The 24,761-nt window shown below is 37.6% G+C and overlaps 1 protein-coding gene across 1 annotated transcript in view; it reads left to right on the plus strand.

Annotated features, from left to right (window-relative positions):
* Positions 1–24,761, plus strand: part of LOC115221450 (transcription factor E2F5-like) — a 39,482-nt gene that overhangs the window by 10,360 nt on the left and 4,361 nt on the right. Inside the window, exons 2-7 of the mRNA XM_029791635.2 lie at positions 12,121–12,230; positions 14,550–14,707; positions 17,078–17,193; positions 21,149–21,373; positions 22,388–22,481; positions 23,337–23,423. Coding sequence (XP_029647495.1) covers positions 12,121–12,230; positions 14,550–14,707; positions 17,078–17,193; positions 21,149–21,373; positions 22,388–22,481; positions 23,337–23,423 — 790 coding nt within the window. The remainder of the gene's footprint in view (positions 1–12,120; positions 12,231–14,549; positions 14,708–17,077; positions 17,194–21,148; positions 21,374–22,387; positions 22,482–23,336; positions 23,424–24,761) is intronic.

Below are 24,761 nucleotides of genomic sequence, written 5' to 3' on the forward strand. Positions count from 1 at the left end.
TTGGACTTATGATACTTTTGTTGCATAATAGCAATGATATATATATATATATATATATGTATGTGTGTGTGTGTGTATATATATATCATTGCTATTATGCACCATATATATATATGGTGGAATGTTATAACAGCTGATTTGGTACCACTTTTAAAATGTGTATTATCTTTTTATATGGTTTCTACTGGGATAGATAATAAATATATTTTATTTCTTGCGTAAGAATCTTTAGTGATAAACCTGTCATTTATAACTTAATTTATAAGTATTATCACTATAACTAAATCTCAACTGAAGCTACATAAACGCTGTAGTGAAACTATATATATATATATATATAAATTCTTATAATTATGAGTATAATTGTAATTAGGGTTCAGCAAAAAAATTAATTAATTAATTTTACCCTTTATTATTATTGATATTATATATTTATTATTTTTATATATATATATATATATATATATCTCAAGACACTCAACGTCCAACCCATGCCAGCATAGAATAAGGATTTTGTGGTTTTGTGGTAAGTAGCTTGCTTACCAAACACGTGGTTCTGGGTTCAGTCCCACTGCGTGGCACCTTGGGCAAGTGTCTTCTACTGTAGCCTCAGGCCAACCAAAGCCTTGAGTGAATTTGGTAGATGGAAACTGAAAGAACCCCGTTGTGTGTGTGTGTGTGTGTGTGTATATATAAATAAAATGTGACCGCGCGCGTGTGTACCGTTGGCGAATTTTTTTCCTCTGTCTTCGCTTCTCTGGATCTTTCCTTCTATGTTTCCGACGAAGAGCTCCGCTCAAAACATTAATCCTTCCTTCTTTCCTGAGCGTCCAATAATACTATATTTGTTCCACGTCCTCGTGTTGTTGTGTTTTTTGTGCTTTCTTATTTGGATTAACTATATATATATATATATATGTATATGTCTGTGTTTGTCCCTCCACCATCGCTTGACAACCAATGCTGGTGTATTTACGTCCCCATAACTTAGCGGTTCGGCAAAAGAAACCGATAGAATAAGTACTAGGCTTATAAAGAATAAGTCCTGGGGTCGATTAGTTCAACTAAAAGGCGGTGCTCCAGCATGGCCGCAGTCAAATGACTGAAACAAGTAAAAGAAATATATAATATATATTGCATAGTCATCTGCAACAAAATGTATTGTGATAATATAATTTTCTGATTTTGCTACTTGACTAGTAAATTTGAGATATGGGGTTTGTTGATACTATCTACCCTAGCACTAAACTGGTACTTTATATCAGCCCTGAATGGATGCCAAGTATCCTTTCAGGGTTGATAAAATAAAGTAGTGCTCCAGCATGGCCACAGTCAAATGACTGAAACAAATAAAAGATATGACTATTATTTGCAAGGTATCAATCTATCCATTCTGCCATGATGATGATGATAATTCTTTGTAATTTTTGGCACAAGTTTTGAGTGGAGAGAAAGCCAATTTCTTTCCATCGGTCATAGATATCTTTGAAAGGATTTTGGACATTGTTTTTATTCCTTCTAAAAAAAAAATGTTTTTGGAAAAAGTTAAAGGGCAAAGCTGACTTCAGCAGGATTTGAACTCAAAACAGTGATGCATTGTAAGGGCATTTGTCATGTTGATCTATCATTTCCATCACTGTGCTGTCTTATAATGATAAATTCTTTCTGATTTTGGCACAAATCATTGAGCTGTGGTCACGCTTGCTGGGGCACCACTTTGAACAGTTTAGTCAGACAATTGACTCCAGTACATCCCCCCCCCCCGTTCTTTTGTTTTTTTAAGTCTAGGTCTTAAACTGTCAGTCTCTTTTGTTGAACTGCTTAGTAGCAAGATGACAGAAAATCATGAAGAGCTTCCATATAGCTTTCATCTACCAGGTTTACTCACAAGGCATTGTTTGGTCCAGGGAGATACTTGCTCAACATGTCTTGCAGTGTAATTGGTAGCAAAGTGAGCTTCATAATCACACAGCCATTAGGCTCTGAAAGAGGTCTCAGGGAGCAGAGTCCCTGCCTTTCTGAGCTAGTTTTCCACTACACTTCTTAAAAATCATTGTAGAGGCCTTGGTCTTGGGACCACTCATGTCTGAGGTTGGGGGTAAGCAAGGGCATGCTCTCTGTAGAAAATTCAACTCCAAAAAAGCCTCATGATAGCAAAGGAGAATGGGCACCAGCCAGCCCAGAGGTTGGGGTTGGCTGCACCTACCTACCTCGGTTGCTATGGTATTGAGGTAGATCCAGCCACCCCCATTAACTGGGAAAAAGCCCAGATTTAAAACACTGGATGATGATGATGTCTGCTTAATTATTAAATCAATCCCAGTATTTCATTTGCCCTGTAAAGGATAAAAAGCAAAAGTTAAGCTAGCAGTATTTGAAATTGGAATGTAAAGAACCATAGAAAATTCTTATTTCTTTATTGCCCACAAGGGGCTAAACATAGAGAGGACAAACAAAGACATTAAGTCGATTACATCAACCCCAGTGCATAACTGGTACTTAATTTATCGAGCCTGAAAGGATGAGAGGCAAAGTCGACCTTGACGGAATTTGGACTCAGAACTTAATGGCAGACGAAATACCGCTAAGCATTTCGCCCAGCGTGCTAATGTTTCTGCCTGCTCGCCACCTTTAAAAAATTCTGCAAGGCATTTTGTCTGCTGTTTTTAAGACAATGAGGGTGCCAACTGATCCGATCACTGGAACATTCTGCTCATAAAATTAAACTTGCAAGTGGCTGAGCACTCCATAGACATGCGTACCCATAAGATAGTTCTCAAAGAGATTCAGCATGACACAGAATGTGACATGGCTAACCCTTTCGATTACATGTACAACTCCTTTTTGCCAGCTGAATGCTGGAACAACATGAAATAAAGTGCCTTGCTCAAGGACACATAGTGCCACTAGGAATTGAACTCGTGACCTTACAACCAAGAGCCGAATATCTTAACCACTAAACTTTGTGCCTTGTGCTGTTTTAATGATTCTGCCAGTCCCCCTCTAATGTTGATTTCTGACGTAAGCTGAGTTCATCATATAGATGGTACAACTTAATCCCTTAGCATTTAAATTGGCCATATCTGGCCAAAATATTCTGTTTTAGGTTTTAGGCAGCAAGTTGGCAGAAACGTTAGCATGCTGAGCGAAATGCTTCACGACATTTCGTCTGCCACTACGTTCAGAGTTCAAATTCCGCTGAGGTCGACTTTGCCTTTCATCCTTTCAGGGTCGATTAAATAAGTACCAGTTACGCACTGGGGTCGATATAATGGACTCAGTCCATTTGTCTGTCCTTGTTTGTCCCTTCTGTGTGTAGCCTCTTGTGGGCAGTAAAGAAATAGATATTTTGTCTGCCGCGATGCTCTGAGTTCAAATCTCACTGAGGTTGACTTTGCCTTTCATCCTTTTGGGATCAATTAAATAAGTACCAGTTACACACTGGGGTCGATATAATCAACTTAATCCGTTTGTCTGTCCTTGTTTGTCCCCTCTGTGTGTAGCTCTTTGTGGGCAGTAAAGAAATAAGATAATCTGTTTTAGGTTCAAACCGGTCAGATCCTGCTTCTCACACCTACCCTACAATATCATGTTCTACTGAGTGTTTCTGATATTCATGATAATATCGATAACAACTGTGTGTACACACACAACATATTTAAACTACATGTCAATGCACTTTTGAAATTATGGAGGGAAAGGGAGTTGAATTTCTATTGCAAAGTAAACTGATAACCGACTTCCTGATAGTGGTGGTGGTGGTGGTGGTGGTGATAGGGAATTTGATAGTTGGGTTGTGATGGTAGTAGTAGTAGTAGTAGTAGTAGTAGTAGTAGTGAATGAAAAATGGTGAGGTGAGGGTGGTGTCAAAAGAACTCTTTCACTTCAGGAAATTATCCTTTTTTCTCTCTCTCTCTACCCCCTCCTCGCTATGCTATTACAACCACTACTATCACCACACCATCACCACCACTGCCAGCATGCCACTTGTCCCTTTACCTGGTATCGAGATGATGCTGATAGGTGCAGAACTGAAGACTTTGAAAGAGATTGCATTTCATGCCATCATCTCTCTCTCTCTCTCTCTCTCTCTCTCTCCCTCTGTTAAGGAAGTGATTAATTGAAATATGATAAGTAGGTGAGGGATGAGGAGGAGGAGGAAGATTTGTTTGAGATTGTAAGAGGAGGAAGGGTACTATATAACATACTTTGAGATATCGTGATTGGAGTGAAAAGTGTGGGTGTTGGAAGAATACTGAACAACTGCTCACCTATTATTTCAGTAATTATAAGTATTTAACCCTGAAGCATTTGGATTTCTTTGTCAAATGTAATGCTTAATTTACATTGTTTTGAATTAATTGTGCATTATAGCTTCAAGATTTCAGTGATGTGATTGTTTATTTTTAGAATGACACTGTAGGGTAGGTTTGAGAGGTTGGATTTGGTCAGCTCTAGCATAAAACAGAATATTTGGGCTGAATGGTTAAATCTTCATAGTTATCTATTTATTATGATAGGGCAGTGAGCTGCCAGAATCGTTAGTACGCCGGACGAAATGCTTAGTGGTATTTCGTCTGCCGTTAGGTTCTGAGTTCAAATTCCGCCGAGGTCAACTTTGCCTTTCATCCTTTCAGGGTCGATTAAATAAGTACCAGTTACGCACTGGGGTCGATGTAATCGACTTAATCCGTTTGTCTGTCCTTGTTTGTCCTCTCTGTGTTTAGCCCCTTGTGGGTAGTAAAGAAATAGGTATTTCATCTGCCGCTACGTTCTGAGTTCAAATTCCGTTGAGGTCGACTTTGCCTTTCATCCTTTTGGGGTCGATTAAATAAGTACCAGTTACGCGCTGGGGGTCGATGTAATTGACTTAATCCTTTTATTTGTCCTTGTTTTTCCTCTCTGTTTATCCCCCCTGTGGGCAATAAAGAAATAAGTTATCTATTTATTATAATTATTAAATATTAATATTTTCTTCAGAAAGTAACTGTTTTTTTTTTTTTTTTTCTTTTTTGTTTTCTTTCTTGAAGTTGGAAGGTACATGGCCTTTGCAGAAAAGGTTGGTTAAGTTCAATGACCTTCTTGAGGTAGATGCAAATAGGTCAGGGAGTAGGTGTGAGAGAGAAAGAGGGAGTACACTTCTGTTTCATCCTGTACCCAGCTCCCTTTGTTTTGAGGGAGTGGGGGGGTAGTTCTATAGTAGAGAGGGAGGGAACAGTTGTGTGTTTCATAATTGTTTATCTCTGTTGGGGTTCACTCATCTCCATTAATGCCATGACATAGAAAAGAGATTATAATTGATAACACATGAGGAAGATATTTTAGTTATTTGCATTAGGCAACATTTGAGAAATTATCAATAATTACAGAACATGAGCTCTAAATAATTACTACTGATATTGCCTTAATACCATGTATGTTTTAAAACGTACATACCTCTCTACCTCTTCCTGAGGTTCCCTACAGAGATTGGCACGTTTCTTCACTGCATAAAGAAGTACTGATCTCTTAGCTTGATGCCTCATCTCAAGTACAGCAAATTGACACAACTCCTGGTTAATTTATTCCACTTAGTGAACTTTTTATAACGTCATAGACGCAAACATGACTGCATGGTTAAGAAGCTTGCTTTGTAAGCTTTTAGTTTCAGGTTCAGTTCCACTTAGTGTACACATCTTGGGCAAGTGTCTTTTACTGTAGCCCTGAGCCAACCAACACCTTGTGAATGAATTTGGTAGACAGTATAGTGTGTGTGTGTGTGTGTGCAATTGTTTGTCACCTCTCTTGACAACCAGTATTGGTTTGTTTATGTCCATGTAACCTAGTAGCGTTTCCTCTCGTCCAACTCTAAAATCACATTGACTTATAAGAGGTGTCCCAGCCATGGCCATATTTTTTTATATTTTAGTTTTTGAGATGACTACATTGTTCAGTACTTCTTTTTTGTGTGCCCATAGGGTGTGATCTGTGGAAGAGGTATAGGTAGAAACTCCATAAGATGTACTCGGTGCAGCAATATCAAAGGAAGGCTGACTGGCAAGATAGATTTTGTGTGTGGCAAATGCTCAGGGGCCATGAATACTGAAAATGTGCAAAAAACATCCCCCGTCACATTCCAGGGGGAAAAACTACAAGTTGTTGATAGCTTCCATTACCTAGGATGACCAAGTCAGTAGCGGGGGCAGTTTCTCTGAGAGTGTAGCTGCTAGAATAAGAATAAGCTGGGCAAAGTTCAGAGAGCTCCTAACTCTGCTGGTGACAAAGGGCCTCTAGCTCAGAATAAAAGGTAAACTGTATGATGCATGTGTGTGAACAGCCATGCTACATGGCAGTGAAACATGGGCCGTGACTGCTGAGGACATGTGTAAGCTTGCAAGGAATGAAGCTTGTATGATCCGCTGGATGCATAATGTCTGCATACACGACAGTGTAAGTACCCCGAGAGAAAAGTTGGACATAAGAAGCATCAGATGTGGTGTGCAAGAGAGACAACTGCACTGTATAGTCATGTTTTGCATATGGATGAGTACAGCTGGGTGTAAAAGTGTCACACCCTAGCAGTAGAGGGAACCTGTGGAAGAGGTAGACCCAAGAAGACCTGATATGAGGTGGTGAAGCACGACCTTCAAACATTGGGCCTCACCAAGGCGATGACAAGTGACTGAGACCTTTGGAGATATGCTGTGCTCGAGAAGACCCAGCAAGCCAAGTAAGACCCTAACTGTGGCCTATGCCAGTGCAATCATTGGGCAATAAACTACACTTGATGCAAGTGAAGTCTTTGTTATGGCTAATGACAGTACCACCTGATTGGCCCTCTGCTGGTGGCACGTAGAAAGCTCCATTCAAGCGTGATCGATTCCATTTCCAGCTGACTGGTCCTGTGTCGATGGCACGTAAAAAGCAGCATTCGAGCGTGACCAATGCTAGTACCACCTGACTGGCCCTCATGCCGGTGGCATGTAAAAAGCACCCACTACACTCTCGGAGTGGTTGGCATTAAGAAGAGCATCCAGCTGTAGAAACATTTCCAGATCAGATTGGAGCCTGGTGCAGCCTTCTGGATCCCCAGTCAAATCGACCAACCCATGCCAGCATGGAAAATGGACGTTAAATGATGATGATGATATATAAAAAAGAGTATGTGTGTGTGTACGTATGTTCCTTATGCATTCGAAAACTAAGTTGCCGATTTTGACATATAGGGTATCAAAAGATTCAGTAATCTTTCAACTACCAAATAAATTTTTTCATTTACATATTTTCTACATTATCTCCATAACCAGCTATAGTTACTTGAAATACATTGCTCTACAACAACCAGGTTTTATTAGGGAGTGAAAATAGTTTGTTATTCAATTTGAACCAAAATTATAATGTTGCATTACAAGAGTGACAGTGTGTGAATAATGAAAGTAATGTTTCTCCGAATTAGTCACATGTACTAAAATAAAGAAAGCTGCTTATCTATCTACCAAATAAACTGTTTTTAGCACAACTCTTTTTCATTACTAAAATAACTTTGGAAATGAGGTCAGGTCAAGCAATTTTGAGGTCATCTTTGGGTAATATTTCAATTTGCTTCAAACGTTTCACTTTTGTCTGATGTTTCACACATGTGTAGAATTCTACTCAGGCCAACATTTATGAAAATGTACACATAAATATTGTATTAAAATAAGCTCCAGCCAAAAACTTTCATTAAAAGACATCTATTTCTCTATATGTTATGAGGAAATACAGTCACTCTCTCTCTCACATGCACACGCACACATACATACAAAAAAGATGTATGCATATGTATTTATGTATGTGTATATGAAAGATAATGCGTGTGTGAGAGAGAGAGAAAGCGAGTAAGTGCCACTTACACATACATGCAAAAATGTACATAACACACCTTCTCTCTCTCTCTCTCATGCACAAATACACACACGCACATGTCCATTTCATATACACGTACATACATATTTCACTTTCTGCATTCATTTCAAAGCAAAGTCACCTTTTCACTTTCTCCTATTTCAATTTCTGCTCTCTTCAGTGCATAAGGAAATAAAAAAAAAATTAACAATCATATGATCAACCATATGATCAAGTTGACAACTTTGCTGCTTCAAATGAAAGAATGCCTTAAAATAACTTCCTTTGGCACACACGTGCATGCATACATACACCCTAGGTAAAACTTCTGCACGAATTATGTTATTTCTTGCTGTATGCACATGCAAAATTACAGCTGAAATCCAATTGAAATTACCTTTTTCTATTCTGTAATTTGTGTTTGTGATGAGTGTATTTAAAAACTTGATCTTTGATTTTAAACTTAAAAGGAGTTTTCTCAGAAATTCTGTCCATTACCTGTTGTTTCTAGCATGTCCAAGGTGACATTTGCACCCCCACCCACCCACCCCTTTTTTCTCCCTAAATTTCTTCCGATTCTTATGATTTTGACACAGGAGATTAGGATTTCACCCAAAAAACATGTTCTCAATATTTTCTCACCTTCCTCACTCCAATTTCTTCATTTTTTAAAAACTTTTTTCCAAATTATTTTCTTGGTAATCCATACAGAAAAAAAACAGAGTACAAATCTTAAACAATTTTCTTCTTCCTTTTTTTCTTAATGAAACACTAAAATCTCCTTCCCAAACATCCACCCATCACCTCAGCACTTTCAAAAAGCTACAAACTTCCAATGTTTCACTTTAAGCTTTTTGGAAAGTGGGTAAGTTTCTTCAGAAATAATGTCATTTACCTGTTGTTTCTAGCATGTCGGGTTTTCTGGTGGTGCCCTAATATTTTTTATGTCTGCTATTTCAGTACAATTCTACACATGTGTGAAACATCAGGTGAAAGTGAAACATTGGGAGGTTTTAGCTTTTTGAAAGCGGGTAGGTGATGGGTGGGCAAGGTGGGGGAAGGGGCATTGAGTGTTTCTTTAAGAAAAATTAAACTTTAAAAAAAATATTTCCAGATTTGTAATTTCTGTATTTTCCTAAGAGGATAAAAAAAAAAAAAATTCTAAAGAAGTTAGGAGTGGCTGTGTGGTAAGTAGATGAACCACATGGTTCCAGGTTCAGTCCCACTGCGTGGCACCTTGGGCAAGTGTCATCTACTATAGCCTCAGGCTGACCAAAGCCTTGTGAATGGATTTGGTAGACGGAAACTGAAAGAAGCCTGTTGTATATATGTGTGTGTGTGTATGTATGTATATATATATATATATATATATATATATACATACACACACACACACACATATATACAACAGGCTTCTTTCAGTTTCCGTCTACCAAATCCATTCACAAGGCTTTGGTCAGCCTGAGGCTATAGTAGAAGACACTTGCCCAAGGTGCCACGCAGTGGGACTGAACCTGGAACCATGTGGTTCATCTACTTACCACACAGCCACTCCTAACTTCTTTAGAATTTTCTTATATATATATATATATATATATATATATATATATATATATATATATTATATATATATATATGTATGTTTACGTACCCGTTCAGCAAAAGAGACCAATAGAATAAGTACTACGCTTACAAAGAATAAGTCCTGGGGTCAATTTTCTCGACTAAAGGCAGTGCTCCAGCATGGCCACAGTCAAATGACTGAAACAAGTAAAAGAGTATTAAGAAATTGTGGTGGGGATGGGGGTAAATTAAAATTATAAAAAGGTGATTTCTGAGCAAAATCGTATTAACCCCCCTTTTATATGATGAAACAATACATAGTTTGTGATCCTTCTTAAGAACAGGAAGCACTTTTATGCAAACCCATGCAAATTGTACCTTCCCCCACTTCACTTTTAAACAAACAATAACTTCCATTACACCAGAAATCCGGTTCACTATATTTCAGCTGTGCTGATTCTGCCCATAAGAAAGGAACAAATAATACAATGTGGCTGTAGGTCATAACATCCAGGCAACACCAAATGCATTGTTAGTCCAACCATAAAAACCAAACCAAAACAGACTGGAGCCTGGAGCAACTTTCTGGCTAATCAGTTCCAGTCAAACTGTCTAACCCATGCCAGCATGGAAGATGAACACTAAATGATGATACATTTGTTACTAATCTCTCCCTTTCTCTCACTCTCTCTCCCTCTCTCGCCATCCACCATTTTCACTGTCCACTATTCCTGTGAGGGTTATGGGTTAGAATTCTCAGGCAACTTTTCCATAGCATCCTATCAGAAACAACTGTCGCAAAAATTTTTTTCTGGATTCCCAGCCATTATCTAGTGAGACTATGGATATTGTCCTGGGACCTTCCCACTTGTGGTCTAATCCTAGGTCACTTGTCAGTTGACTTGGCTTGATGAATCTTGCGATCCTTTATTGAAGCTTTCTAATCATAGAACTGGAGCTGTGTGTATGTGTTCCAAACCGCATGGTTCTGGATTCAGTTCCATTGCATGGCACTTTGGGCAAGTGTCTCCTATGACCTCAGGCTGACCGAGGCCTTGTGAGTGGATTTGGTTAACAGAAACTGAAAGAAGCCCGTCATCATTTAACATCCGTTGTCCATGCTGGCATGGATTGAATGTTTTGACCAGGACTGGCGGCTGGCAAGCTGGAAGGCTACACCAGACTCCAGTCTGTTTTGGCATGGTTTTTATGGCTGGATGCTCTTCCTAATGCTAACCGCTCTGAGAGTGTAATGGGTGCTTTTATGTGCCACCAGCACATGTACCATTTGTGTGACACCAGTTTTACTTGGCTTGAAGGGTCTTCTCAAGCACAGCATAATGCCAAATGGACTTGGCCATTGCCTCTATGAGGCCCAGAGTGAAATGTTGTAGCAAGGGGTCATGTGAGAGAGCAAAATTGTTGTTGGAGAGGAAATTAGTCAGCTTCTCTTACATCAATAAGTAAGGTCTCTTTCATTAACCATTTTGATGCCAACCTGCCTAGCATGAATTAATCATGCTTTATCTCATAGCTTTCAGATTTTGATGAGGTAACTGTTAATTTTTAGAATGATATTGTAGGGTTGGTGTGAGAGGCCAGATTCCTCAAGGAATTCTTTCTAACCCATATAAGCATGGAAAAGTGAATGTAAAAATGATGAAGCAATAACTATGGTAATTGGTAATGGTTTAGAGATGACGGAGCTTATTTTAAGACAAGTTTTGGGTTGAGATCATCATCTTTTTATCTTTTGCTTGTTTCAGTCATTAGACTGCAGCCATGCTGGGGCACCACCTTGAAAAACTTTTAATCAAATTTAAAACTTACACATTTAGAATTCCATTTCTCATTATAATCATTTTCTTTGTCCTTTTGGGCCTCTCTGTTTCACCTCCATTTACCTAACTAGGCAATAGGTACTGGAGGTGGAGTGAAGTAAATTATTTGCACCCAGGAGCAGCAATAGATATCCCTCTTCACATGTTTAACCCTTTAGCATTCAGATTATTCTATCATATGTAATGTTTATTTATTCACATTGTTTTGAATTAATCATACATTATCTAGTAGCTTTCAGATTTTGATGAGGTAACTGTTAATTTTTAGAATGATATTGTAGAGTTGGTGTAAGAGGCCAAATCTGGCCAGTTTGAACATAAAACAGAATATTTTGGCCAGATATGGCTGGTTTAAATGCTAAAGGGTTTGATGTAAATTAAAACTTTCCAATAAAATTTCATGTTAATAACCATTTGATGTTTAAAAAATCCTTTTGATCAATGTTGTTTTAGCCATGGCCATTTTTTTTTTAGTTTTTTTTTTTTAAGATTTCATGTGTCTAATGAGGGTAGGGTATAATTTGAGGGAGATTTGACTGATTTCTAGCAGGTTAAGCAACAACATAGACCTCCATATTGCTAGATATGAAGTATTTAACACTGTTGTTGTTTAACCCCCGAAGTCAATAGATCTCTGAAATGCATTCCAGCCATAATCTCATTATCCAACGTATTATTTCCTTAGACAGTGAGGATGTGATTTGAGAGAGATATGGCTGCTATTTTAACCATGTAGAAGCACCTTCATGTGATTGTGGTAAGATTCGTGGTGATGGAGAAGGTGAGATGGGAGGTAAGACCCTGAATGTTGCTAAAGATTTTTTTAACCCTTCTCTCTTAATTTCTGTTACAGGCTGCAGACACATTGGCTGTACGACAGAAACGACGGATATACGACATCACAAATGTTTTAGAAGGAATCGGGTTAATAGAAAAGAAATCAAAAAACAGTATCCAGTGGAAGTAATTTTTTTTTTTTGATTTTAAATAAGTATGGTAGATGCAGGTGTAGCCGTGCAGTTAAGAACCTTGCTCCATAAACATTCTAGCTCATTCAGTTCCTTGGGTGTCTTCTACTCATGCCCTGGGCCAACCAAAGCCTTGTGAGTGGATTTGGTGGACAGAAACTGAAAGAAACCCTTTGTATGTGTGTGTGTATGTATGTATGTATGTATATAAATTTTTTGTGTCATTTGTACTCAGTGTAAGTCAGACCTATTAATATAAATATCTCTATATTAATACACCTGAAAGTTTCTACCCTTTGCTTTCTCTTGTTTTGCATATATACATATTTTGTATTTGATGAATTTAATATATTTAGTGTGTGTAATTCAGTGTTTCTCAACCAGGGTTCTGCAAAAGGTTCCTAGGGGCTCCGCGAGAAAGCGTGAGATAAGCTAATGCTAATTTCATGATCGTAATATTACTATACATGTACAACATATTGTTGGTTATTGTAATATAGACATCATCTTGTCTAACCTATTATCAAAAAAATATGACAACCATTGGGGATATATTTAGTGATGTCAGTAATTTATGGACACCCTATATATATATATATATATATATTATATATATGATATTTACTATGTGAACTATGTTGAAAAAATATGAGAAAGATATGGTATATCATTTTTTTTTGTGCTGGGGTTCTGTGAGACATTTTAAGGGTTACGCAAGGGTAAAAAGGTTGAGAAACACTGGTCTAATTTGTCTATCTGCATAATTGCCTATATATATATATATATATACACACACACTATTGCTAAATTTTATTACTTTTAAAGGCACATAAAAAATACCCACTACACTCTCGGAGTGGTTGGCATTAGGAAGGGCATCCAGCTGTAGAAACTCTGCTAGATCAAGATTGGGGCCTGGTGCAGCCATCTGGTTCGCCAGCCCTCAGTCAAAATCGCCCAACCCATGCTAGCATGGAAAGCAGACGTTAAATGATGATATATATATATATATATATATAATTAATCTAAGCAGCTAGGTGCAGTGTGATACCATAAAGGAAAAATTCAATCATTAAGTGTGATTAAACATGTCTATATATATATATATATATGTTGTGTGTTTGTCTATATGTACCTGGGTCTTGACATTATATGACAGGTGTAAATCAGTCTTCTGTGAAACACATCTGGCCATAGCAGAATATTACCATGCTTGGAAAAAAAAAGTGAAGGTTGGTGGCATTAAGGGCATGCAGTTTTAGAAAATCTGCCTCAAGGAATTCTGTCTAACCCATACAAGCAAGGAAAAGTGAATGTAAAAATGATGAAGCAATGGCAATGGTTTAGAGATGTTGGAGCTTATTTTAAGACAAGTTTTTGGGTTGAGATCATCATCTTTTTATCTTTCGCTTGTTTCAGTCATTAGACTGCAGCCAAGCTGGGACACCACTTAAAGGAATTTTAATCAAACTAGCAGTATAGCCAAGCGATGCTCGGGCTTGTTTTCTTTTCGACCCTTTAGAATTGGAATCTTTGAAAAGTAAAAATTTTGCATTATGTAGCTTCTTATTCTCTTTAAGTGAACATTTTTCTGGTTGAAATACACCGAAAAATGGTGACACAGCAGTAAAAAAAATCGTAAAAATAGAGATTTTCATAGAAAAAAGCACCTTTTTGATGTAAATAATTTTTGGTGTTAACATGGTCCAATTTGAATTTTTTCTTCTACGTAATAAAGAGCAAGCCTTCTTCTATCATGCTCTCAATTTTGGTCAACTTGCGCCTAGGGTCTCGGAGGAGATAATGTTAATTGGGGGCTACCAAACCTGCCATACACAGACAACTTCAGCTTTATATATAGAGAGATTTAAAACTTACACTTTTAGAATTCCATTTCTCATTATAAGCATTTTCATTATCCTTTTGGGCCTCTCTGTTTCACCTCCATTTACCTAACTAGGCAATAGGTACTGGAGGTGGAGTGAAGTAAATTATTTGCATCCAGGAGCAGTAATAGATATCTTTCTTCACATGTTTAACCCTTTAGCATTCAGATTATTCTATCATATGTAATGTTTATTTATTCACATTGTTTTGAATTAATCATACATTATCTCATAGCTTTGAGATTTCATTGATGTGTACAATGACACTCTAGATTAGATGTGAAAAGCTGTACATGGCCAGTTTTAACATAAAGCGAGGAGGAGATTTGGGCTGGATGTGTCCAGTTTAACTGCAAAAGTGTTATAATGTTGTCGTGCTATTGAAGTCTTAATATTAGTCCTGTTTTAATACATACTCTCTTTCTCAGAGGAGCAGGTCCAGGCTGCACTTCCAAGGAAATATCCAATCGGCTTTCAATTTTAAAGAACGAAACTTCCAGGTTGGACCAGCAGGAGAAGGCCCTCGACTCTCATAAGAGCTGTATACAACAAAGTATTAAAAATATCACTGAAGAAGCATCCAACAGTAAATATCATTTTTTTGTTTTTGTTTTGTTTGGTAATCTGATGGACATGTTATTGTTTTGTGTGGTGGGTGTTTGTGGATTGGATTTTGAGCACTTGGTGTTAACAGGGAAACGAAAAGAAAGAAGCTGCTAAGAAAGAGAGAGAAGATATGCAATGGCTTTACCAGCTGGAATCAGAGAGACTAGCTCAATAACATGTGTGATAGCATGTGTGATAAGAGAGAAGGAGCTCCATGGTTGCTGATTGGCTGTAGGCATGGCACAGAAAAAATTGTGTTTATAATAGTGATGAGGTGTGAGAAGGACAGAGGTGATTACTGCATTGCCTCAAATCAGCCCTGATTAAGAAAATCCAGTCAAAGGTGTTTCAGTTTTGACTATCCCATTTTTTTTGTATTTTCAAGATTACTTTATCCAACATGTTCTTTTTTTTTTTTTTTTTTTTTTTTCAAGATGGTAAAGTGTTTTGTGAAGCAGTTTTGGTCAAATAATCATAGATTCCCTCAGTGATTTGTGTATATATGTATGTTTATACAGTAGCTACAATATAGTAATCATCATCATCATCATCCAGTGTTTTAAATCTAGGTTTTGTTCCTGTTAACAGGGATGGCTGGATCTACCTCAATGCCATAGCAACTGAGGTAGGTAGGTGCAACCCACCCCAAACTTTGGGCTGGCTGGTGCCCATTCTCCTTTGCTATCATGAGGCTTTCTTAGAGCTGGATTTTCTTCAGGGAGCATGCCCTTGCTTACCCCCAACCTCAGTATCTAGACTTGAGTGGTCCCGAGACTGAGGCCTCTACCACGATTTTTAAAGAATGTGGTGGTAAACTAGCTCAGGAAGGTAGGGATGCTACTCCCTGAGACCCCTTTCAGAGCTCCCCTCCCTACCTATAATGAATGTGAGAAAAACTGCTTTATGGTACTGGAAGCATCTACTCCAGGCAAATTGTAGCATCCCAATGCTTTCCACTTACTCAGCCTGTGCTGAGCCTTGAACTATCAAATGGACTGACTGAGTCACCAACGATGAAGTCTTGCTTGATTCATGCCCCAACACCAAGCCTTCTCATCTTACTTTGATAATGATGCCTTTGGTAGTTGGGCCACATATGCTACATGTTAGATAAGAGGATCTTAAAGACTTGCTGTACAAGTAACTGACCTCCAGTAAGCGAACATAGAGACAACATGTCCTCTCTATATGAACATTGAAAGGTGGGAAGACATTGTTAGTGATCTTGTTGTAGACTGGAACTAAACAAGGGTTTAAGCCTTTAGTGTTCAGATTATTCTGCCACTTATTAATTCATATTGTTTTGAACTAATCAAGCATTATCTTGTCACTTCAGGATTTTGATAATGTGGTCGTTTATTATTAGAATGACATTATAGAGTAAATGGGGGAGGCCAGATCTGTCCAGTTTGAACATAAAACAGGTGGAATAATTTGGCCAGATTATGGCTGGTTCAAATGCTAAAGGGTTAAAAACAAGAACAGAAGCCAAAGCTTGCCAAACAAAACCAGGAAAATAGCACCAGGACAATACTTATTTCTTTATTGCCCACAAGGGGCTAAACATAGAGGGGACAAACAAGGACAGACAAAGGGATTAAGTCGATTATATTGACTCCAGTACGCAACTGGTACTTAATTTATCGACCCTTGCCAAAGCTGACTTTGTTTACCATTGTTCTGCTGCCAAAATGGACTTTATTTTCTTTCCTTCCATGGTTAATATACCAGTCTTGTACTAGAGTCAAATTTATAATGGCTTCATCTTTTTTCACAAGAAATTCATGGCCTTATTCCTATTTTAGAAGTCATTATTTTTGACAGGTTTTGTTGATATAATGTTAGGACATCTATCATGTGAGTTTGTGGCAGCCAGAAACTTTTATAGGCAGTGAACTGGCAGAATTGTTGTGCAAGACAAAATAGCTAAGCAACAATTTTTCTGGCTTTACATTCTGAGTTCAAATTTCATCAAGGTCAGCTTTGTGTTTCATCCCTCAGGATCAATAAAGTAACAGTTGATCACTAGGGTTGATGTAATTGACTAACCCCTACTCACTAAAACTACTGGCTTTGTGATAAAGTTTGAAACCATTATTATTAAAGTGGCGAGCTGGCAGAATTGTTAGCACACTGGGCAAAATGCTTAGCGACATTCTGAGTTCAAATTCTGCCAAGGTCGACTTTGCCTTACATCCTTTCAGGGTTGATGAAATAAGTACCAGTTATGCACTGGGGTTGATGTAATTGACTAACCCCGTCTCTCAAAGTTTCAGGCCTTGTGCCTATAGCAGAAAGGCTTATTATTATAAAATATTAAAGCAAACTCTACTTCAATGTTCTTTTACAGATACCAAGATGGCCTATGTAAGTTATGAAGATGTTTGTAGTGTTTTTCCTGGGAGTATCTTGTTATCTGTACAGGCACCATCAGGGACACAACTTGGAGTACCACTGCCAGAAATAGTAAGTGGCAAAAATTCTTATTGTGTAAATGTCTTAAGGTGAGTTGTGTTACCACAATACTACAATTATAATTTTTCTGGGTACTAGTTGGGGGGGGGTAAATTTTTTAAGGAAAATTTCACTTCAGCATGATCAAATAAGTCACTGTTATTGGCATGTGGATTGACTTATAAGATACTGAGTAGGTTGGTTGATGTTTCAGTGTTAGCAATCTGTAATCATTTGTATTTAGGGGCACATTATAGATGTAGGCATGACTGTGTAGTTAAAATGTTTGCTTTGTTCTCTTGTGTCAAGTGTTCAAGCCTGGTGCATGGCACAATGGCCAAGTGTCTTCTACCATAACTTTGAGTTATTTCAAACCTTGTTAGTGAAGGTGGATAAAAAAATGTGGAAGCTCATTAAATGGTTTGTGCCTATTTTGAAGTAGTATATACTTAAACTGTTGCATGAGTTAACACCACATACACTCACCACCATTGAATGCTTTTAATGGAGTACACTGTTTTATATCCCTTATCTGAGGATAACAAGCTTCCTTCTTAGTCATAGGAGACCTTTGTAAAAAAAAAAAAATTATGGCTATATAATGTTTATAAATATTGTCATAGGCATGGGTGTAGCTCTGTGGTAAGAAGCTTGCTTCCCAACCACATAGTTCCAGTTTCAGTCCCACTGCAGGGCACCTTGAGCAAGTGTCTTTTATAGCCTCGGGCTGGCCAAAGCCTTGGCGTGGATTTGGTAGACGGACACTGAAAGAAGCCCATTGTGTGTGTGTGTGTGTGTATATAATATATATATATAAATAGTATGTGTATCTTTGTGTTTGTCTTTCACCACCACTTGACAACCGGTGTCAGTGTGTTTATGTCCCCATAACTTAGTGGTTTGACAAAAGAGACTGATAGAATAAGTACTGGGGTCAGTTCATTCTTCTAAAAATTCTTCAGTGCAGTGCCCCAGCATGGCTGCAGTCTAATGACTGAAACATGTAAAAGATAAATTTATTTTCAAGGAACAATTTTTGTAGATAGAAAATTTAATGGATTTATGCCTGATTTTCTGAAATGAGATATCTCTAAAACAGTTTGAATTTCTGATCTTCTGATCATTGGTTATTATCTTATGTGCCTCTGTTCTTTAAACTATTTTCTTAGCTTCATTCACCAGTCATCAAATACCTTATTTCTTCATGCATAACATAATATTAGGCTGAGGTCTTGAACATGCCCCTCCCCTTATTTCTAATGCAGAAACGCAATGCTATTTACTGCCCTGATGGATTTAAATTTCTCATTTTAAAGTATCTTGCATGCACACATACACACACATGTACTTTTGCCTTACAGACCTTTGTAATTTCTCTTTTACTCAGGTGAACCCTCATAAACATTTAATGTTTAAAATAGTTCCTATTGTATTTTTATAATTAAATATTAGGAATTGTATAAAATATTAAAATATTTTGTGCATTGTAGAAATATAATCAACTTATTGCACAAATTTTAACAAAATCTTTTGTGGACCCCAGTTGAGAACTACTGATGTAAATTAAACAAATATTGTATTTAATTAATAATCATATGAAACATAGCTACATGTACATTGATGTAAATTAATGTGGGTTATAAGAGGTTTTGGATCATCAGTGTTTAGACAGTCTTGATCATAAATATTTGACTTAGTTTCCATACACACACTCTTTCTCTCTCCCCACCCCTCTCTTTTATTTACAATGCTGGAGTTATGAGAAGATTATGTCTGAAGAAAATATTTGTTCAAAGTGCCATAAAGTGAGATTAACTTAGGGATGTCATAATTGCAAAGTGAACTGCTTAACCATTTGCTCATGGCGCACACAGAGATACATACAACAGAGCTGTTGAAGATTTTCATGAAAGTAAAGATTCCCTTTGGTCATGAATGACCTGGGATTGCACTTAGAAAGTTCCCCTCCAAGGCACAAGTCCAGGCAAGGTTGTTTATGGAAGACCAGCAGTCACCCATGCATACCAGCCTCCCCTCTCCATGCAACCAGTGTTATCCAAGGGAAAGGCAAAGGCCTATACAATTTGGTACCCGTGACATTGCGACTCATTTCTACAACTGAGTGAACTGGAGCAATGTGAAATAAAGTGTCTTGCTCAAGAACACAATACACTTCCTGGTCCAGGAATCGAACTAACTATCGCATGATTGTGAGTCTGATTTTCTAACCACTGAGCCATGTGCCTTCATGAAATACACCTATCAGAATGCATTTCAGGACAGAAGAATACATGATAGAGTTAATATGAATGCATTTATACAAATATATATATATATATATATATATATATGATGTTGTTGAAGAAACATGTTCTTTGTCTATCTACTTATCCTCTTTGTGATTTTGGATAATAAGAAAACTATACAAATGAGTCCTTCGAATTTAACTAAATTCTATATTTTAATGCAGCTGAAGATTGCTCTACATTTTAAAATTTATGTAATATTTGCATTGTTCAATTAAATGGAGTCGCATGAAACGATCGTACTGCATTATCTCTGGATATCCTTGTTGCTTATTTTGATTACATATATATATATATATATACACACATACATACATACATACAGGGTGTCCCAGAAGTTGCACACCATCCTGGTTTTTTAAAAGAATACACCTTTATTGATTTCAAAAACACTTTATTGAAATTAATCGTAACAAATGCTCAAATTGAGCACCCTCTACAATAAAACATGCAGAATAAAATGTAATAAAATAAAATGCTTTAATTATTTTATATGTAAACCAGAATGGTGCACGACTTCTGGGACACCCTGTATATATATATATATATATATGAGCTAGACATTTTAAAGAATCCCATCATAGAAAATGCTGTGCAAAAAAACATGAAGTAGGATTACACACACATAAACCACCTCTGGGAATTTCTTTGACATGTGCTTGTCAAGGTACTTTTGTGAGAGAAAATTGCTTTTATTTGCCGTCCCTTTACAGGTTACCATGAACATTTTTGTTAATCCACTTGTGGGACATAAAGGCACAAGCTGAGCAACGTTTTTAATGGAAACCCAGCAGATACCCATGCATTCAAGTTACTCCTGATCCCTTGCATTCAAGTTACTCCTGTATACACCACATACACTGTCCAAGGGAATAGCAAGGGCCAGTACAATTTGGCACCAGTGTCAGCACAACCATTGCAGAAAGAATCCAAAGATCCAGAACAAATACCAGAAGGCATCCAACATTGACTATTCTCTCAATAAAGAGAAAGCTGACCTTGGGATTTACACCAAGGGTGCTGAACCTGAACAAATACGACAGTGTCTCTGGCAATTTGTTCTCTCTTTCATTCCTGCTCTCATTTCCTCTCTCTCTCAGTTTACCCACTTTCCAATCTCTGGTCCACTCTACTATATACACCACCTTGTAACTTGGGTGTATGATCCCTGTCTCTTCTCTTGTCACATCTACACCATTTTTCTTTCCTCGCTCCCTCTCTTCTCCATCTGAAGAAGCCATGCCTGACACCTTTCTGTCCTTCAGTACAATTCCCTCCACCCATTTGAGGAATCTTGTCCTGCAAGTTACTTGGTGACTTCACTGTTGCTGGTGCTGTGTAAAAAGCACCCAGTACACTTTGTAAATTGGGTGGTGTTAGGAAGCGTATCCAACTGTAAAGAGTTTGGTGTAATCTTTTGGTTTGCCTGTTCTTTGTCAAACCATCTCAACCTATGCAAGCATGGAAAACTGGGCAGTAAATAATGATGATTCTGATGGTTCCCTCCCTCATTTTCTCTCTCATAATCACAAGCACACATGCATACACACATCTAATGGAAATTTTAATTTTCTTTTTATATCTATTTGTCCATCTCATTTTTGTAGAGTCTGGCATTAAAAGCAATATCTTTATATTTTTTTTAATTATTTTTTTTTTAGGGCCCAGGTGTCTTAAGGAAGTACCAAATCCATTTGAAGAGTACGTCTGGTCCCATCAATGTAATGCTGGTGAATAAAGATACAGACACTTCAATTCCTGAAGTTGTCCAAGTTCCACCATACCATGATGATAAGAAGATGGAGATATCCCAGAAACAGATGTTGATACCTGCTGTCAACAGTGTGAAGTCTCCCTTAAAGACTCCACACAAACAGCTAAGAAAGGTATATCTTTGCGTTTTAAGAAATTTAGAAAAGCTTTTAGACTTTGTGCACATTCATAGGTAATAGGAGTGGCTGTGTGGTAAGTAGCTTGCTTACCAATCACATGGGTCTGGGTTCAGTTTCGCTGTAAGTGGAACCCCCTCCTTTTTTGATAACAAATACTCCAGTTCAATTAATAAATTTTTTTTATTCCTTTTGTGTGAGTATTCCACTGGCATTTGTGCCTGTAACTTATTTTTCAGACAGAATCTGTGTAACACTGTTGTGGGACAAGGTGACCATTTGAATTACATTTGGTCATAGACATCTATCTATCCGCTCAGTCGAAGTCGACTCTCGGTTACTCGATGGATCAGTGTCCTCCAGTCAGTTCTATCCTGGGCCGCTTCTTTCAGATTGGCTATGTCCATTCCGGTATCACTCTTGATGGTGTCAAGCCAGCGGGTTCTTGGTCGGCCTCTTCCTCTCTTAGCCCGGGGGTCCCACTGTTTGGTACCATCATATTAGAATTCTTACACTTTTGATCCATAGAGTATATTGGCCTGGTCTTTCCCCAGGCCAGAGCCGTTTAGCCAGCATACTTACCATATGCCGTTGCCAACCCCAGCACCACGGTTAGGAGAACGGTTGGGCTTTGGAAGGGGGTTCTTAGACATATTAATACATATATACATGCAGACCTGCATACACACACTCTTTACATGGCACCAGCACAGATTTTATAGACTAATCCTCTTCATTAGGGAGAGCAGCATAAATACTTACACTGTGGAGGATGGGTTTTCTTGAGTACAGCAAGATACCAGATCCTTGGCCTTTGTCACCTCTAAGGTTCAGTGCCCTGAGATCATCCTTTGTCCCATGTCTTCCTGGGTCTTCTCACACAAGTAGAAGGAATGAAATAAGTAAATAAATAAATGTCTAAGTAAAACCTACTAATTGGAAATAGAATCATGTGATGTCATTACAATTAACTGTTTTTTTTCTTGTCCTCACCCTCCTATTATTTTTCAGAAATCTCCTCTGAAAACACCTCTTTCACCTGTGAACCGAATGACCACACGATCATCACCACGCAAAATGTCTCAACCCTATACGAATATATTACGTATGTTATCTTCGAGTATTTTTACTCTTTCTGCTTGTTTGTCTTTTCATTTCTTTTTTTATCTGCTTTCCTTTCTCCCTCTCTCCTTCTCATCTTTCTCTTTCTCCTCTTTTTCATCCCTTATTCTCCCTCTTTGTCCCTCCTGTCCTGTGATTTTTTTTTCTCCTTCTCCAAAAACATTTCTATAACAAATAAGCAATCTAGCCTATCCTATCTGCTTCAGCCAGCAAGCATGTCAGTTCGTAATAATATATATATATGTGATAATTTCAGTTAATCATTAAATATTTTTAACACATGCACATAGCATACACTTTTTAAAATCAAAATCACTACTGCACTAATACTTAGTTTTTCTATAATGCATTGCCAGAATTTGAAATGGATTCAGAATATAAATATATATATATCTATATCTATATAGGTGCAAGAGTGGCTGTGTGGTAAGTAGCTTGCTTACCAACCACATAGTGACAGGTTCAGTCCCACTGCATGGCACCTTGGGTAAATGTCTTCTACTATATAGCCTTGTGAGTGGATTTGGTAGATGGAAACTGAAAGAAGCCTGTCATACACATATCTATATGTGTGTCTGTGTTTGTCCCCCCCACCATCGCTTAACAACTAATGTTGGTGTATTTACATCCCTGTAACTTAGCAGTTTGGCAAAACAGACCAATAGAATAAGTACTAGGCTTACAAAGAATAAGTCCTGGGGTTGATTTGTTCGACTTAAAATGGTGTTCCAGCATGGCCACAGTCAAATGACTGGAACAAATAAAAGAATATCTTTTACATGATGATTGTTTTAGGAAATTGATTCTTCATAAAACCATGATTTTCTTTATTTTGCAGCTCATACCAACAATCAATTCACCAGTTCCAACATTACTGATAATCTCACAAATGATCTACTTTTCAACAGTACAAAACCTTCATTTAGTAAGTATTGCACTTCGTCTGTTACTTCTGCTACACATTACACTTTCAGTCTTATACTTTTTCTGTTACACTCTCTACAGTGTTCTCACCAATATTACAGACATCCAGCCACCACAATTATTAAAGATCCCACCCATAAAACACACTTCTAACCATGCAACCCCTACAACATTCTTGCTTCTAACAAGCAGATGTGTTTACTTCAGTGTTTTTTCTTGAACTGTTAGAAATAATAGCTAAATTTTCTTCAAGTTACTCATGATAAAGATTGATATGGTAGATAATTCTGTTGGAATTCACAATAATTGAAATCCAGACGTAGTAGTCGTGGCTTGATTTTTGGTTCAATGCCCTGAGGTCGTCCTTTGTCCTATGTCTTCCTGGGTCTCCCCACACACAAGTAGAAGGAATGAAATAAGTAAATATGGTTTTGCCTGATGGAAGCTGACTTGGAACTAAATAATTTCTTAGAAAATCTCATCTAGAGCTAAACTCTTCTTACCCCTTACTACATCCTTCACTAATAATGCTACTCATACTGTAACATCAGCTACGCCACTATGATGCTCTCATCTGATGTCACACGCTACTTCCTACAACACAACCACGAACCAACTACCTGCTAAAAATATTGGCTTCAAATTATGGCACAAGGCCAGCAATTTCAGGGAAGAGAGCAAGTCGGTTACATTGACCACAGTGCTCAAGTGGTACTTATTTTATTGACCCCATAAGTATGAAAGGCATTCCTGCTGGGATATTCCTATCATTTTCTAACTTTTATGTTAACTTAGGACTACATGTGTCTTTTCTTTTTAGAAGAAAGCAGGATAAGATTTGAGGGAGATTGAGCTGCTACTTGTAGCAAATCAAGTAATTGCATTGAGGCCCCTTCAGTGGTACGATATGGCTATGGCATTGAGGATGATGGCTAACAGTCCTGCATAATGTCATAAAAACTAGCAACAAGAATTTTGATGAGTCCATAGATCCATGTCAAATTTTTGAAGGAAAATTACCAATTAGAAACTGCTCCTAAGCGAAGATGACTTTGGCTGAATTTGCACTCAGAGCATAAAGATGGACAAAATGCCACTAAGCATTTTGGCAGGGAATGCTAAAGATTCTACCAGCATGCTACTTACCTGCTAGAAATACTAGGTTGATGGAAAAGTTTGTGTGCTTTGTTAAAATAATGAATTGAATGAATACACACACCACAAAAATATATAAAAAAGCGTTATTTTAACATGGTGCACAAACTTTTTCCTTAACCTAATATTAACCAAATCATTCTCATGGAACATCCAATCTATTGTTTTTAAGAAATATACGAAA

This window comes from Octopus sinensis, linkage group LG18 (assembly GCF_006345805.1).
Source record: "Octopus sinensis linkage group LG18, ASM634580v1, whole genome shotgun sequence".
NCBI lineage: Eukaryota > Metazoa > Mollusca > Cephalopoda > Octopoda > Octopodidae > Octopus > Octopus sinensis.